Consider the following 16,707-nt stretch of genomic DNA (forward strand, 5'->3'; position numbering starts at 1 on the left):
CTTCTAAGGCACATCCATGAATTTTTCCTTTGCCAATATTCGGGGGAGGCTTGACAAGCACAAGATTTAAACATATAGGAATTCCGGTTTAGAACTAAAAAAAGTTATTTTTCAGTTTTCTTTTCTTCCAGTATTTGAGCTGTGTTGAAAAAAGGTAAACACCTCAAGTCTTTGTCAAAAGCCACTCTAAGGGGAATAGTGAGAATCCGAAGCTTTAAATAGTACAGTTATACAGGAAAAATCTTTCGTGTCTTATTCTGGCATTTCAAGGCTTATTACAGAATATTCAGCTCCCCCTTTTGTCTCTGACTTGCTCCCACAGTTCTTGCACAGGCCAACTAGCTGCTCATGTTACTCAAGACAAATTACAGTGTTGAAAATATAATTAAAATTCATGCTATGTGGAAAGCCATCTACTAATTTGATGATTAAGTGTTTTCTATGTTTACAATAATTATAACCACTCCTAGGCCTGGAAAGGATAAATTTCACCAATAAGTTAAAAAAACCACACAGCTTTGCTGTTTATCCACTGTTTCAAGAGCTACAGTCCAGATAGAGTGCCATAATTATCAGTGATCTAGACAAAACATTGCTTCAGCTAAGAGCAGATTCAGTAAGCAACTGAGTATTTTCAACTGCAGCCTATAAAAGGTTCCTGATATTACAGTATGAATAAGTATCAGAGTATTTTAAGGACACAGAACACCCCTTCAGAATTTGGTGAACAACATTTATGACAACAGAACTGTAAACACACCATTTTGCCTTTAATGCCACTGCTTGAGTGTCTGTACTACCCAAACTCACTAATGATTTGGAGCAAATGAGTTTCAGGACAAGGCATCTGTTCCTTGTCAGCTAGAGGGGAGATTGTTTTAGAGCATTCTAAAGCCAGTTAGACCTGCACTAGCTGAGTTTCCATCAAAGCGAGCTTGAAAACTGAAGACAACCATAAGCAGATACTTATTTAAATGCTACTTATGTAGCATAACAATCAAAAGACTCTCCCTGTAGTTTTAAATGTCTACTCGTTGCTCAAGCAAACAAATACATACAGAGAAAGTGCTAGTGTTCACTGCCTGCAGTTACTTGGCCTATAGAGGATCATTTAATCAGCTTGCGTAAACTGATGTCTGTTTCTCACAGTTTTTTTATCAAGCTAACCCAGCTGTTACACCTCATTGCACCGAATGTACATCATTCCCCATAAGTTTCTTGTCAGAGGGCAGACCAGCAGAAACTGGAGAAACTGCAGAAACTGCAACATAATGAAACAGGCAAAAGCTGTCTCAAAGTCTTTTCAGAACTGCATCAGGAAATTCTCCCCACACTTGGCCCCTATACCGGGCCTGCAATTTTTTAAATTTATTTTCAGTTTTACAAATAACACATTACTAAGATACAACAAGCCTGAAAGGTGCTGGGCAAAAGAGGGCTTTGAGAATGAGAAAACATGGCCCCAATATGTGGGAGAACTGACAACTTGAGCATTTAGGGTCACACAACAGCTAGACTCCAGGTGTAGAATACTTAAGATACTTTAGAAAAGACTGGAGCAGGAAGCCATTCTACTTATTTAACTCAGACCAAACAAACAAAAAAAAAAAAGATTGGAGAAACAGTGTCAGACTCTATATTCAGGGGTATTTACTTGGCTGTTACAGGTTTTTACTTCTGAGATTCTACCTTTTTCTCTAACACCTACTGTCAAGCTTAAAATTCTGGCTTTTAACTATGTCTTGTTGTCATGGCACCTTTTACTTTACACATGAGCCTATCGAACACAAGCAACATGTTCACTTAAAATACTGCTCTTGCTATTAGCTACTTATTGTATATTTTAACTGGAGGTTTTAAAGCTTAAAAGACTAACTGTATAGAGTGCTCAATGCTTCTAAAGTATCACTTAGAAAGAGCTGACAGCCTGGCAAGTTTGACATAAGGAACATCTACAATTAGTACACTGTTACAGATACGCAAGTGGTAATTACTTGAATCAATTAACTTGAACCTGCAAATCAAATCTGAATTTGAAATAAAACCCAATTAGTACTTACTAATAGTAAATTCAGGAAGTTATCATTCATTGACTTGATTTGCTTCCTCCTTCACTTCCTCTATAACATGGCTACTCAAGGTAAACTTTGCCATTACCAGTCAGTTTCTCATGATATAAAGCCTTCTGAATGCTTTATTGTTTACTAAGTTCCATTTCAGCTGTTGAGATTGTGCAAAGTCTGTAACATATTACCTGCTACTAGCTGTCCACCCTAATCACCCCGACTTTTTGAAAGAGCTCAGATGAGTCTCTGGTTCATCCACTTCAACTTAGAGATTAAGGTCACTTCTACACTACTATTATGCCTACTTTACTTCGAACTGTAACATCTGACCTATTAAGAGGCAAACTTTCAGGCACGCAAGGTTTTGGCAGTGCCACTCTTAAAGGTCACTGCTGCAGAAGTGATAGCAAGCAGGTGGCTTTATCAAATATGTCTACGACAGACCAGAACAAGTAACTCCCCAGAGCTCTGCAGCAAAGCAACACAGAAGCTCAGCAAATGTCCCCATTGTCAAGTGAAAATATTTTGCAGTACTACTAGGCACCCACAGCAAAACCTCAAAGTCTTCAAGAGTTATTAAATTTGAACACCAGCAAGATTTGTTGCTTACATTCTAGCTAGATTCTACTGAGCATCTTTCAGCTATGTTGCAGTTAAACACTACAACATACATGCTTACGATCTTCTGGGATACACAGAAGTGGCATAAAGTTGTTCTCTCAGGTTGAATAGAGAGAATTCTGCATACTGAAATAGAAGCACATTAGATTTCTTGAGCAAGCCCCCAGATGTGTCAAGAAAACTTGTTTCTCCATTTGAAAGATTACAGCATGCACAAGTCTATAGAGCTTTTATTATTACATGTGATAAACAATATAATCGAAGCACAAGAAACTCTCAAGTATGTGATAACATAAACCATGAGGTCAGACACCACAGTGCTGTATGTGTTGTTTATTGAACTTCAAATTCCATGGTACATCATAGGTTAAATAGTTAAAAACTGTTTGTTTACTATCATACAATGTTCAGAATAGTCTTTCAAAACATCTCTTTGGACAAAACTAAGAGCCAAATTGAAGCACAATTCCCCCAGACCAGAATGCTAGGGGTGGAAGAAAGCTTCCGAGTACTGACTGTACACAACACTACACAAAGCATGATAGCCCACCAAGTCATTGTTCTCTGCTGCAACACACACTTCAAAAATTCCATACAACGCTTACTACCATCATGGGCAGGCACCTACTACATTAGTGGGACGGATTGCTCTCAGACCCTGCTGACTTCAATACTCCACATAAGAGTACAGACTTACAGTTCTGGGTTCTGTGATGTTTTACATTACTGAGCTGAAACCAGATTTGAGACTATTAGCACTAAATATAGTCATAAACAACAAGAACAAATTGACAAGGTCTTGCGCTTATGCTCTTCAACCCTGACACACAAGATGCCTACAACTGAAATTTTTATCTTGAAGACATGGTGTCACCTGAGGTCAAACAACTATGAATGTGAACAACAGCAATGTCTTAGATTACTTTGAAGTTTTAGACTGGTTGAGGTGGGAGACTAGTGCTTGAACTGCACTGCTCAACATTGCATCCTATTTGTGCCATCTCACCTCAACTGAATATACCATTAAGTAAAACAAAATGCATCACAAAAGATAAATCAGTCAACTGTAAACTGTTGGCAAGAATCATTCAATTATATTTTTGCCCTCCATCTCAGGCATTTGTACAAGACACTGGAGCCTAGAAGCATTAGCTTTAATTTGTGCAACTAAGAATTTCCTTCAGGAAGAGTTCAGTCATCTGACCGGACGAAGAGATCTCCCAACATTGCATGGCAGCCATCAGTCGTAGCTCACCTCACAATAAGGTTCCGAGCCAGAACATCAAAAAAGCACAGTAGTGCTGATACCAAACAAAGTCAGGATTTACAGTTCAATATTTCCCTGCTGTATTACTGTTTCCGTTTGCAACACTATTTACTGAGGAAGCCTCACAAAGGCACCACTCCGAGCTGCAGTACATGCAGTGGTACTGATGCAAATGTTTATTTTGCTGCAAAGAAGTTGGATGTATTAGGGCTTCCACAGAACCAAGCATGCACAACATGAAAACATGTAAAACAGCAGGTTTAACCTCAGCAGCCCCTTTGAGTGATGTCTTGTCCTGAAGATTTTGTAATATCCATTGTAGTGAACACCTGTAAGACACCAAAAGAACAGCTTATTTACTGTTGCTCTGTATCATCATCCACATGCCTACTGGTCTCCCCTTGTAAAGTAACAATACTAGATTTCTTTGCACTGTTACAACGGAAAAGAAATTGCAGCGCAAATTAACACATTTTCTATCACATGTCAAGAACTTCTAACTATAAGTTAAGCAAATACTAAAATCTCAAAATACAATGTAGTATTCTTTCCTTGCATCTAGGTAACCATTTTCAAAAGCAGGTTTTAAATCAAGCTGTGCCCTCTCCTTCCCTTACCTCTCCACAAGTTGGATGGATACCAATTGTTTCATCAAGTAATTCTTTGGTGAGACCACATTTTATTGCAGCAGCAAAACCTTGGGTAACTTCACCAGCATTAGGTCCAAGAACATGAAATCCTATCACACGATTCTTTAAGACAGGTGAGAACAAAACAGGAGTTAGTACTAGGTACAGTTTAACAAAAGCTCTAGCATGTAACTCCCATGACACTAAAAATTGTATGTAATGCAAGCAGGTCAATAGCAGAGTAACAAAAAATGAGCTACTCCAAAGAAAGTAGTTCTGCAGTTCTTTTCAGTCCATTATAGCAGGATGAAACACGTTTTAAGATGATTGAGTTTTAAAGTCATTCAAAGATACTAATTCAAAGATACTGCCTAAAACTAAACAGATCTAGTTTTGTCAGTTGTTTTTATGATTTTACAGATATACAGTATGTTTAGTACATTCAGATTTAAAATTATTTTTCTACATTGAGGTTAGGTCAGATAGAGGACCTGTTTATATTGTTTGTTAAAAATCTGATACTGAAGAGCCTCACTGGCTGTTCCCTCCCTCCCCAAGCAGTTAAGAAGGAAAATGACAACATTATAGACTTGAATTTTGAGCAAGCTGTCTCTGTAGCAAGATCTAGACTGATGGAAGTAGGTTACAAAAAAAAAGTTAAAAATAGGTGTGGTTTGTTCCAATTTGTTTCATTAATTGGTTTATCAAGAGGGATACAAACAATGTTTTAAAACATTTTCCCAGGATGTTTCCATACCTTCAGAGATGTCCTAGCCCAGGTCTGGCCATGATTTGCAAGATAGGATACAAATTCCTCGTAATACGAGCAATTTAAATACACTATTTACCTTACATTCTCCTCCAGCATCCTGGGAAAAAACCTTTCACATAGAAATCTAATTAAAGTCCCTCCTTCCATTGTGTTCTTTTCATGTGGATTATTTCCAATGAGGCTCCGATAAAAGCAGAAGTTTGAACCTTTCTGCAGTCTTTGAGAAAGGTTTAGGTGGGCTAATAAGGGAAAGAGTAAGCTTGCTTCCTCTTTGCTTAAAAGCCATGCTATTTCATCATATCATTCCTTCTCTCCAAAGTAATTTTAAACACCAAAAATCTTCCTTTGTCTGTTCTCCCAGATAGTTTCGGTGAAAAATACCGGACAGCATTGGCACTTATTTTTTGCAACAAGAACCTACTGATCACCAGAAATTCCCATTTCTCATCACTGAGTTTTCTAGGACTAACCACGTTTTCCAAGTTTCTACTAAACATACAAAACTCTGCACTTCTCAAAGGGCAAAACACACACAGTCCAGAAACCTAAAGCAAGACACCAGATAGTACAGTTACTCAAAACCCACTTGGAAGAAAAACCTTGGCGAATTTCTTCACAAATCCATCCTTAAATTGGAACTCAGGATGAAGTTTCATAATGTATAAAGCTACCACTTGCTCCAACAGCTGTTATACCAAAAAACCCAAAACAAGACAATCGGCTCTCTCCAAACTGATTAGACCTCTTAAAACAAACACTTATGTTAACAGAATGGGTGAAGCTGGCCTCAGGCAGGCCAAATAAAAGATATTAGTCCGTTGGCTAGTCTGAAAAGACATTTCAAGAACACACTCAGCATATCCATTCCAGTTTGCTACTTACATCGTCATGTTTACTGCAGATAATCTTTGCATAACAAGTATTGTTATCTCTGCCTGGTACTGTCCATTCAAGTGGCCAGAACAAACTGTGATAAACCTGGAGGATGACAAGAAAAAGAGCATTAGAATTTGATGAATTAATTCAGTGAGACATAATTCTAATTTTTAATGTCTTTACAAATAGGTGGTTTGACCTTTAACCCATTAGATTTTCATAACATATACTAGACAAGACAGTGATTTTTGTTCCCCCCAGCCCAAGCAGTCCACCCTCCAAAAGTCAGTAGAGGAAGACTTGACTCAAACCATGTGCCCCTGATTTAAATACTCGATTAAAACAGCAACAGCTATAAGACACAGCATTTTAAGATCGCACTTTCAGAAAGAGAAGTGCTTTAATAGTACAAAATTAATACCTATTCTTACCTTACCTATTGTAAGTTTAAACCTATTCTGCAAAACAGTTAACAGCAGAAGCTAAATAATGCCAAGTGTATTTGAAAGATGTAAGGAGTTAAACACAAGGCATGCAAACAACTTTAATGAAACTCTTCAGGGCAGTGGGGAAGCCAGAAATTACCATAAAACAGGGAAGTTATGCCTGATACTCCTATAGCCATTAAGAAAAGGTCAGGAAGAAATTAATTCCCAATTCAAGTACAGTGAATAAGCAGAAAACAGACAGTTCATCCCAGGAGTTTAGTATACTTCAACATAAGTCTTTAATTCACAACAACAAAAAAAACCACCTACAGTTTTGCGACCTGAGTTTGGCCTCCTGAAGTCAAATGCTTCTCAGCAGCATACAAATAACTACGCACAATTCTAACGTTATCAAGTCCAGTCCTGGATTTCTGGGAGTCCACTACCTTGTTAGCCAGATGACAACACTTCCACAATCAAAGACCTATCTAGCTAACCTTCTAATCTTGTTTTAACACTATGTCTTGAGCATAAAGCAGCAAGGCCCAAGAAAAACATTCTCAAGCTACCAGTTAAACAAGTCTCAAGTGCTCTCACCTCCAAGTTTTGCTTTCCGTATTCTTCTACGGCTCTTTCTTCAGCTAACCCACAGCTGCCATACTCTAAAGGAGTAAACACTGTTGTTGGTACATTGATATAGTCACACTAAAAATAAAAAACAAAATTTGTATTTAGACTATGCGAGTTCTATACAGTACATAACAGGAAAAGTTGTATTAGCACTTTTTTTTAAACACAAAACACTTGCAGTGCCCAAAGTAGACAAATCAACTCATGTGTTATTGCAATTTTGAGGCAAAAAGTATAGAAGTAAGTTGAAGTTGTATTCTTATAGCTTTACCTTTGTGGAACTACCACCATAAAGCCTGCGGGCTAGCAGTTTCCCTGCTTGAATGGCAACTGGAGTAAGTTCAAGCTTTCCATCCAATATATCTCCAATAGCGTAAACATAAGGCACATTGGTTTGCTCTTCATCATTTACAGGTACTTTCCCATTCCTTTGAAACAAACAGAAAAGAGAATAGAGTTTGGTATCATAACCTTCCTCAGAGCTCAGCAAAACACAGAGGGGAGAAGTTCTGCTACAAAGATGTTATTCTAACTACTGAGCACATTTCATTAAATATGCTTATGCCTTTTTTACTTCAACTGCAAGCTCTTCAGAGCATCAATTACCCCAACTCTGACACATGGCTGAAGTCAGTATTCAGTAGGCCAGTTTTGACCTGAGCAACAGTGCAGGTCTGATGACAATGAAGTTACTCAGACATCTCTGGACTTATGATCTTTTACTTGCTTATTATACAGCTTGCAATGTGCATCTTCCCCTGTGGGGAAAAAGAGCTGCAATATCACTCACATGTTTAAGAAAGTTGGCTTAGTAAGTTGTTAGCTGCTGCAACCTGATCTTAATTTTTCTCTCTCCTGAACAATATAATCCTGCCTCTTTGCACCAGTTTTGCACTGACACCAGGGAGAAGCAAGAAAAAACTTAAATATGTAGGAAGTGAGTAGTTTGCTGCCTCTTTAAATCCCTAGATTAACTTGCCACATGAGCTGAACAAAACATTTAATTTAACAGAATATTAAACTGTAGTTTCTAAGTAAACTAAGCAAATATATTAAATCTATTCCTTAAGCACAGTGACCAACAAGTAGGTATTAACTCATTCAGAATAGTTCTTTTATGAAATACATATTGAAGAAATTAAGTTAATGGACAACTGTACTCAAATCCAGGAGAGAAAAGGTTTTAAAGGTTCGCCTAATTGCCAGGTATGAGTGAGGATTTTAAAAAAAAAAAGCATCAGCATCATGAGGTATTGTTAAAGAAAAAAAACCAATCATCGCATTCAGTGGTTTAAGGGAGTTGAGTAATACTCACTTCTCATTGATTTTGACACCAATTGTCTCTAAACCAATATTTCTGGTACATGCATCACGACCAATGGCTATCAAAACCTAAAAAAACCAAAATTAAATGCAATAATTTTATGCAAGAAAAGCATAATCAGCATAACACTTCCTTTTTTTTTTTCAGAAAAAGACCAAAAACTGAAGCATACGATTGAAGTGACTTTTCAAAAAAATTTTTTGAAACAGCCACCAACAGTTCAGACTCCATGTACAACTTGTTTCAGAGATGCAACAAACAGCAAAACATTAATATCAGAACAAAAACAGAAGCAACACCACTGTTCATGTGAACTAAATTCCAGGCACATAAAGTTTCACCCATTCTGCTAACAGGGCTCAACTGAAGATGAATCTTGAATTTTCATATATTTTCTTCTGCCAGTAATTTATGTGAACATTTTTTCAAGGAAGATTTCCCATTACTTTTTTCCTATACAACTTTTAAAGTATTTTAGTACATTTTCATTTCAAATCCAGAAATGCTTACAGTGTTGTATTCTTCTTCAAAGATTTCTGGTCCCTCAGTAGACTTTGCTGTCACTTTCAGTCTTCCAGGCATGCCTTCCTCCAACTGTTCAACCTGTATAAATATTTGTAAGCTTAGAATGACCTTAAGCAGCAGAGCTCACTTACATTGTTATGTCAAATCTTGACCTACTAATCTATCATTCAGCAGTAAAAAAAGCTTAATCTCATAAAACATTTATTCCTGTACAGCACCAAAGCCTTCCCAGACAGCAAGCGCATTCCACATGTGCTGTTTAAAGTAATTTTGCATGGAGAGAAGAAACCTAAAGAAAGCACTTGCCTGAACAGGTACAAACTTCCTGATGAACTTTATGCCGTGTGTTTCCATGTAAGCACCTACTTTTTCTGCCATTTCTTGGTCAAAGCCCCGAAGGAGTATGGAACGCACCATCACTGTGACATCTAGACCTAGACCAGCAAGAAATCCTGCACACTCTAGAGCCACATAGGAAGCACCCACAACTAGAGTTTTGCCAGGGCAGTAAGGCAGGGAGAAGAGGTCATCACTAAAAAGAAAAGAAGTGTAAGTTACAAGGTTCTTCCAACACAAACTTGTTTGTCTTTGCAAACACCAGAGCAGACAAAGTTCAGTCTATTATTATGCCTTTTCATCTCACCTTGTAATACAGTATTCTTTATCTCCAGGGATACCCAGATATCTAGGCCTTTCTCCTGTTGCCAGGACAAAAGTCTCTGCTGTGTGATAGGATACTTGTCCTTTTCTATTAGTTGCCTGTTTATATAGACACAGTTAAAGTCTTTATCATAGGAACAGGTTTTAAGATAAAATAAAAAATTATGTAATCCTCCCCTTAAATATTGTGGATATGTTTAAGAATCAAGAACAAGAAGTTTCAAACAAGAACTAACACATTTAGAGAAGCCATGCAGATCACTGAAGAATAACAGGTTTAAATCACAAACTATCAGGCTTTTATCACATTAGTTAGAGCACTTAAAATCATTTATTCTTTGAATCCTGCCCATTTCAACTACTCATTTACATTGAACCGTTCGTAACAACTTTACTTTCAAGTTATAAAAAGCCACAACAAATTAAGCCCCCCGGCCCCCACATAAAAGGCCAACACAATGCTAGCGACAGAATAACAACAATTAGTTCTTAGGCTAAGGTAGAAATTAAAAAAAAAAGTATCTAGTTACATGATTTCAGAGGGCCTAAGACCCAACCTTAAATGAATTCAAACTAATTTGACCTCTAGAGGCCCTTGGTCTTGGGAAATTTAATCTTGCCAATGCATCTCCCTCAAAATCTGACCTTCGTTCTTGCTCTTTAGTTATTTTCCAACACAGATGAAGGGAAACTTCCTCCCCATTGAGTAATCAGGTAATTCAGGTTGGAAGGGATCTCAGGAGGTCACCTAGTCCAACCTCCTGCTGATTTCTGTCCTGCTTCATTTATAGACTAAGGACACTAAGTAGATAACCTGCAAACCTGGACACTAGAACAGTTGGTAGATGAGGTAAGTTGAACATACTACTGTCTTTTCAGTACTAGTCTCTTGGTCTGAAATACACGTAGTTCAGCCTTCATAAACTCATATTGAAAACAGGTAATTACACCCACTAAACCAAACAGTTGTCTTCAATATGCAGTTCTTCCAAGTTAACCTTGCTACAATATGATCACTTACAGCAAGATTGCCAGCACGTTTTGTCTTGCAAAACTGACAGTTTAATTCTCATGCTGATACAGCATAAGGTTCTAGCAGTGCTGTTACTCAAGTGCTTAATCTGAATTTAATTTCAATAGTTTTTATGCTTTAGTATGAAGATTTTCCAAGTGGCAAAATCATACAGCTAAGGCTCTTCTTCCCACCCCCCGCCCCCTCACTCAGGCTACTGACCTCAGTCATGAAGTTAACAACTGAGACCACCTTACTCTATTCATGCAAGACATATTTCACAGATACCTTCATTACTCTTACATAACAGTTATTAGGTTTGTAAGTTCACAGATACCCACATTACTCTTACATAACAGTTATTAGGTTTGCAAACACTGTGGCATGTACTAAAGTACAATAATAATTTGAATCAATAACTTATTTCACAATTGAGTTTTTAACTTCAGTTGACTTAAGTTGGCAATGTCAAGATGAAGCCTTTTCCTTGTTGGATTTTAAAAGGCAGTTTTAGAACAAGAGTTTTCCCTCCCAACTAAATGTTTTAAACACAGCACATACCTTAATTTTGTGTGGTTCAATGAATTCTCCATAAGAATTGAGGTATGTCACAGACTTCTCTCTTAAGGACACTCGGTAGCCCCAGTTTAAAGAACCAATGTAGTTTTGAATTGCTTCTACCATAACCTCCCAGTTGTGTTTAACTGTAACAAGACATCAATTTCATATTTAAAGAAATCAAAGTGCAACAAACCCTTAAAGAAAAACTTAAGTCTTATTCATTGTACATCATGCTAAGAAAACATCATTATCATCAGTAATGAGGATACATACTAAAGTCTGGTTCTATTATGCTAATATTTACCTGACTTGTTACTATCTGAAATAAGCTCATTCTAGAAGTTCTTTCATTTAATTCATATAATATAGGGAACAAAACACAATTAGCTTTCAATCCTAAAGGCTTCTATGACTCAAGAAGGAGGATGCCTTCTGATTCACCTAAGAAAACTACTGAACCCTGCCTCTAGTTTACTAAATCCAAAGTACAAGAACGATCTTAAGCTCAGAGTCTCATCTGTACATTGTCTTGGTCTGTCCTCTGTGTTCTTACTAACCTTGTTGTTCATACTGCCACCCGTATTTCCTTGAATCTTGGAGTGCCTGACCCAGAAGTGCTGCTTGATGCATTAGCTTCTTAGGAATGCAACCTACATTTACACACGTTCCACCAAGTCCTAAGATGGAAAGAACTATGTTATTACCTGCATGAACAGGATATTTATGCTTTTCCTATCATGTGCTTTGTATAATCACCCATATATCAGTCGGTGATATTTGCTATAGCCACACAAGTAATGTGAAATTTCTGTTGTAAGAGACATTTTAAAATACAATGAACACACTAAGCTTACAAGTTTGTATTCAGTTTAAGAGGTTACTTGACTCATGGAACCAAGAAGGGTACAGTGCATTGTCTTAAATATAAACCCAGGATACTTACTTCAGAGTGCTTCAGATTTTAGTCAGATTGGTAAGTAAGCAAGGCAAAAAGCCCAGAGTTCCTAGAGTTTAGTATCACCTATTATGTGGAATTTGAAATATGTATTTGTTTGAAATCTTAGCTATGAAAGCACATTCATACCTTGACTCAATAAAACTTGACCAATGAAGTTCCTTACTCATTCTCAACTGCCAATAGCATTAATAAGGTCAGACAGCAGCTGTCTTTAATTATGGAAAGGTGAAGCATGCATAGCCATATAGTCACACTGTTCTAGGAGGTAGCCTAGATCAGTTGTCCACAAAATAGAACTAGATGAACTAAAAGGCAAAAACCCCCACAAAATAGAACTAGATGAACTAAAAGGCAAAAACCCCCACAAACATGAGAATGTGAACATGTACACACACGCTATCCAGACACGATTTGAAAGTGAATAGAACTAGAACATTTGACAAAGAACTGAGAGTTAGCAATGCACAAAACAGAAATAACTGTCCAGAAAAGCAGAACAACTCTTGTTATTTGTGTTCCAGAATTACAGGAATTCAGCAACAATTTCTAAGAATACTAAACCATAATATCTAACAACTCAGTATGTATCACTGGCACTCAAACATGGTAAGATACAAGTTAACAGAAGCTTACCCCATGAGGTTCCCAGAGGCGTTGGAACAACATAATCTAATACCATTACTTTCTTTCCCAAGGCAGCAGCTTCCTATAAAAAGACGGAGAGACAAGTCAGCACTACTGAACTTTTACCTGACCAAGAAAGCCTGTCCGCTCATTTACAGTCGTGATATACTTAGCGCTAGTAGAAGGCTCTTTTGCTAGTTAGTCTCATTAGCATATATGGCTCTCTGACACCTCCTTCACTAGACAAAAATTCAAATCCCTCAAAAACTATTACTTTCTTCCAAACTTTGAATGGATGCTTATGTTCAATGCTGCATCCATATCATCCTACACTGTCAAAAGCCATGATCTGAAGAGGGTATGAGATGGGCTTATCAGCCTATCATCCTCTTCTACCTCACCCAAAGAAATATTTATGCTGTTAGCTCTCCTTTTCTCAGGAGGGCAGGACTGACTTGGCATGTTCATGAATGAAAAAAAGAGCAACACTAATAAACTGGCGACAGTTCAATGGAGGACCATCAAGATGCTCAGGGGGCTGGAGCACATGCCCTATGAGAAGGGTGAGGGAACTTGACATTCAGCCTGGAGAAAAGGTGGATTTGGAGGGGACCCAACAGCAATTTTCCAATACTTCCAATCCTCCTATGAGGAGGTCATTAAGATGACTGCACCAGGCTCTTCACACTAGCGAGTAGTGGAGGGACAAAGGATGATGGCCGTTAAGTTGAAACAAGAGAGTTTCAGACCGGATATAAGGAACTTTCACACCATGAGAATGCTCAAGCAGTGAAACAGGTTTCCCAGAAAGGCTGTGCCATCTCCACCCCTGGCTATTTTCAAGACACAAATGGATGAGGTCCTGCATAATCTTGTTTGACCTCACAGTTGACCCTGCTTGGAGCAAGAGCTTAGACTAGACATCCTCCTCATGTCCATTCCAACCTGAATAATCCTATGATACTCTATCCAAGGAATTACCAGGCACTTGATTGAAGCTACCCATTGTTTGATCTTTCAAGGGCTTGGATCAAATCTTTAGGTGCTTCAAATCTGTTTAAGAACTCCTGCGCAGTTACTGCAGTCCTGGCTCAAACAAGGTTTAGAGTTATCCTGCTATCTTGTGTTCTGTGAATACCTGACCTCTCCCACTCTGAACAGTTTGGTAATTAACACCAAGTTTACGAGTGATGTCCCAGAAGGCACTGTGAGGAAAGATCTGGAGCATTCTGAAAATGCCCAACTGGCCAACTGAAGAATTCAATTGTCACCTACTTCTGCCTGCCTTATATTTATCTAGTGAAAGTTGCACACTTAACTGTATTGTTGTATAGCAATCACCAAGGCTGTCAATAACATCACCATGCCCAAACCATAAACTGACAGTTAGGATACCTGGCTGAGAGGTGGGAAGTGTGTGTTCAAATCCCTCAGGTAGAAGAGAAAACTGAATCTACACCTTGGGTCCTGAGGCACTCTGAACAACAGCTAATTGTGTAAGAGGCACACAATCTCTATTACCATTTCCGAAAAAGCAGCTAGAAAGAGAACTAAAGAGTGAACCAGTTCCTTGAAAGAACAGCTGAAAGCACTTCATTTTAGATGACTGGTGATCCTGAATCCTAAACAGTCAAAAGTACTTCAAGAGTAGCCTTTAAGTTTTCCAGATTACTGTTTGGAAGTGTTAAACTGCCTGTGTACTACACATGGAGAGGAGATAATTAGAAAAAACTTTTGGTTCCACCCTCAGACAGGAACCTAAAACCTATTATTAGGATCAAGACCTGAATAGGCATCAGCTAGAAACTGGTCCACACAGACCATGATCTCCTGAGTGATCACATTACTAAACCACTACTGATTCATTAATTAACAAGTTGAACAGTAATAATAATCAAAATATAGACTCTTTTATACTATTGTGATTAAAAGAGAGACTAACTTTTGAAGAAGTTTCATATACAACCTGTTCTTTAATGCAATTTTCATGTCATACCTTGGAACATGCAAGTCCACCTGAGCCACCACCAATAATAATGAGGTCATAATCATAGGGTTCTGCATCTTTGCTATCCCCAAGAAGTTTCTGCAGTGATCCATCGTGATAAGCCTGGGGGGAGGGGTGGGAATTCAAATTACTACACACATTTCTGAGCAAACAAAAACTGAATGACATTGCCTTCTCTGACCCAGATCACCCACTCTAATATGTCACACAAAATTTAATTATGATCAAACAGCAAATTCACTTAGTACTCTTGTCTACTTCCAGCTGATTTTTAAAGAAAAGTTACCTGGTAAGTTGAATCACAGCCACCTATGTGAGTTCCATTCACAAATACATTAGGCACTGTCCTCTGATTAGTTAGCTCTGCTAACACTTGCTGAATACTGGGTCCATCAGCTAAGAGTAAAAGAAACAGGTACATTATAGAACAATTTTCAAGAAGGGAGCTTTTAAAACAACCTTAAGTATTAAAGGTTTGAACTGCAATATACTGGAGGCCTGCCAAGAAAACAATTCTATTATAAGCATCACATTTGTAGACTTCCTGAACATAAGTCTTCAGAAACTACTTCTCAAAAGAGCATACTTAAATACCAAGGACAAATTGCTTCAAGCCATAATTCTACAAAATGGAGTAAAGTTGAAGTAGTAGAGTTTAGTCCCTGTATTTCCTGGATTCTTATCAGTCTCTTCCTGACAGCGTCATACTTGGTACTACACAAAAATTCTTTTCCAAATATACAGGAGAACATACAGACAGCTTTTCTTTCATGAGAATTGTCTGGTTTTGGAGTATGTTCTGTGTAAGTGCACATAGTTTTGCCCAGCAGCTTTGTATTATGAGAATATAGGGATGGGAAGAACGAACATGCTCTTCTGCTTACCCTAAAGTTACCTTCAGACTTTTTCTACCCACCACATTGTCTTAAACCTTCCAATTTTAAGATTATCATTGCCTGACCTGACTTGTCATCTGAATCATCAGCACCTACACACAGGCTCAATTTGGATCTCTCAACAGTTGTCCGGCAGCAAATGAGGAAATGAGAATTTACAGTAATCACTGAGTAAAATCTTTTTAGTCTAAGACCGTATCTATTTAGTATCAGTAATCAGAGCAATTGCAAGGGAAATACATTATTGATTAGGAGTAATTCCAGAAAAAAAATGACTGTGCATTGTACTTTGCATATCTTGGGCTACAATTAGTTCACAGTATCACAACTTTAATAAAAAGTAAAAATAAGTAAGAAGAGATGCTATGGATCAATAAATAAGTGCATTTTTCCCAAATACTGCTTAAGCATAAACACTTCAAAAAAGCATTAGAACTTTAAAAAAGCATTGGAAACTAAGTTTTGTACAGAAAAAAATTGATGATAATACATATTCAACAGCTTACCAACAATGCAATTAAGAGTTTAATAAGAATTACATTAGAAACTACTTGTTCTTAAAACTACATTAAAAACTACATGCATTATGGACATATATGCATAAGGCACTACACATGTACTAAAAACTAAAGCAGCTCGGGCTTTAAGAAAACCCTCAAACTAGCAACAGCCAAGGGACTGGAATTTACCCTTCCTTCCAATGACTCAGCAATGTTCCATATGAAGGTCACCCATATACCAAGTCAAACATTAACAATTCATCTAAAGCCACAAAAGAACCTGAGGTAGGAGAAAAATACCACAGGCTTTTTCCCAAAAGACAGGGCTCCTCAGAGAAATCAGATCTGGG

The 16,707-nt window shown here is 37.7% G+C and overlaps 1 protein-coding gene across 1 annotated transcript in view; it reads right to left on the bottom strand.

Moving 5' to 3' along the window:
* Positions 1–3,005: 3,005 nt before the first annotated feature.
* TXNRD3 (thioredoxin reductase 3) overlaps positions 3,006–16,707 on the bottom strand; it is a 14,349-nt gene continuing 647 nt past the window's right edge. Inside the window, exons 2-15 of the mRNA XM_009284436.1 lie at positions 15,248–15,357; positions 14,950–15,063; positions 12,963–13,035; positions 11,929–12,048; positions 11,372–11,514; positions 9,782–9,897; positions 9,445–9,670; positions 9,124–9,216; positions 8,605–8,681; positions 7,561–7,717; positions 7,257–7,364; positions 6,238–6,333; positions 4,572–4,706; positions 3,006–4,283 (exon numbers count right to left, since the gene is read on the bottom strand). Coding sequence (XP_009282711.1) covers positions 4,221–4,283; positions 4,572–4,706; positions 6,238–6,333; positions 7,257–7,364; positions 7,561–7,717; positions 8,605–8,681; positions 9,124–9,216; positions 9,445–9,670; positions 9,782–9,897; positions 11,372–11,514; positions 11,929–12,048; positions 12,963–13,035; positions 14,950–15,063; positions 15,248–15,357 — 1,631 coding nt within the window. The 3' untranslated portion in view covers positions 3,006–4,220. The remainder of the gene's footprint in view (positions 4,284–4,571; positions 4,707–6,237; positions 6,334–7,256; positions 7,365–7,560; positions 7,718–8,604; positions 8,682–9,123; positions 9,217–9,444; positions 9,671–9,781; positions 9,898–11,371; positions 11,515–11,928; positions 12,049–12,962; positions 13,036–14,949; positions 15,064–15,247; positions 15,358–16,707) is intronic.

The sequence above is a fragment of the Aptenodytes forsteri genome, unplaced genomic scaffold (genome assembly GCF_000699145.1).
Source record: "Aptenodytes forsteri isolate BGI_AS27 unplaced genomic scaffold, ASM69914v1 Scaffold53, whole genome shotgun sequence".
Taxonomy (NCBI): Eukaryota; Metazoa; Chordata; class Aves; order Sphenisciformes; family Spheniscidae; genus Aptenodytes; species Aptenodytes forsteri.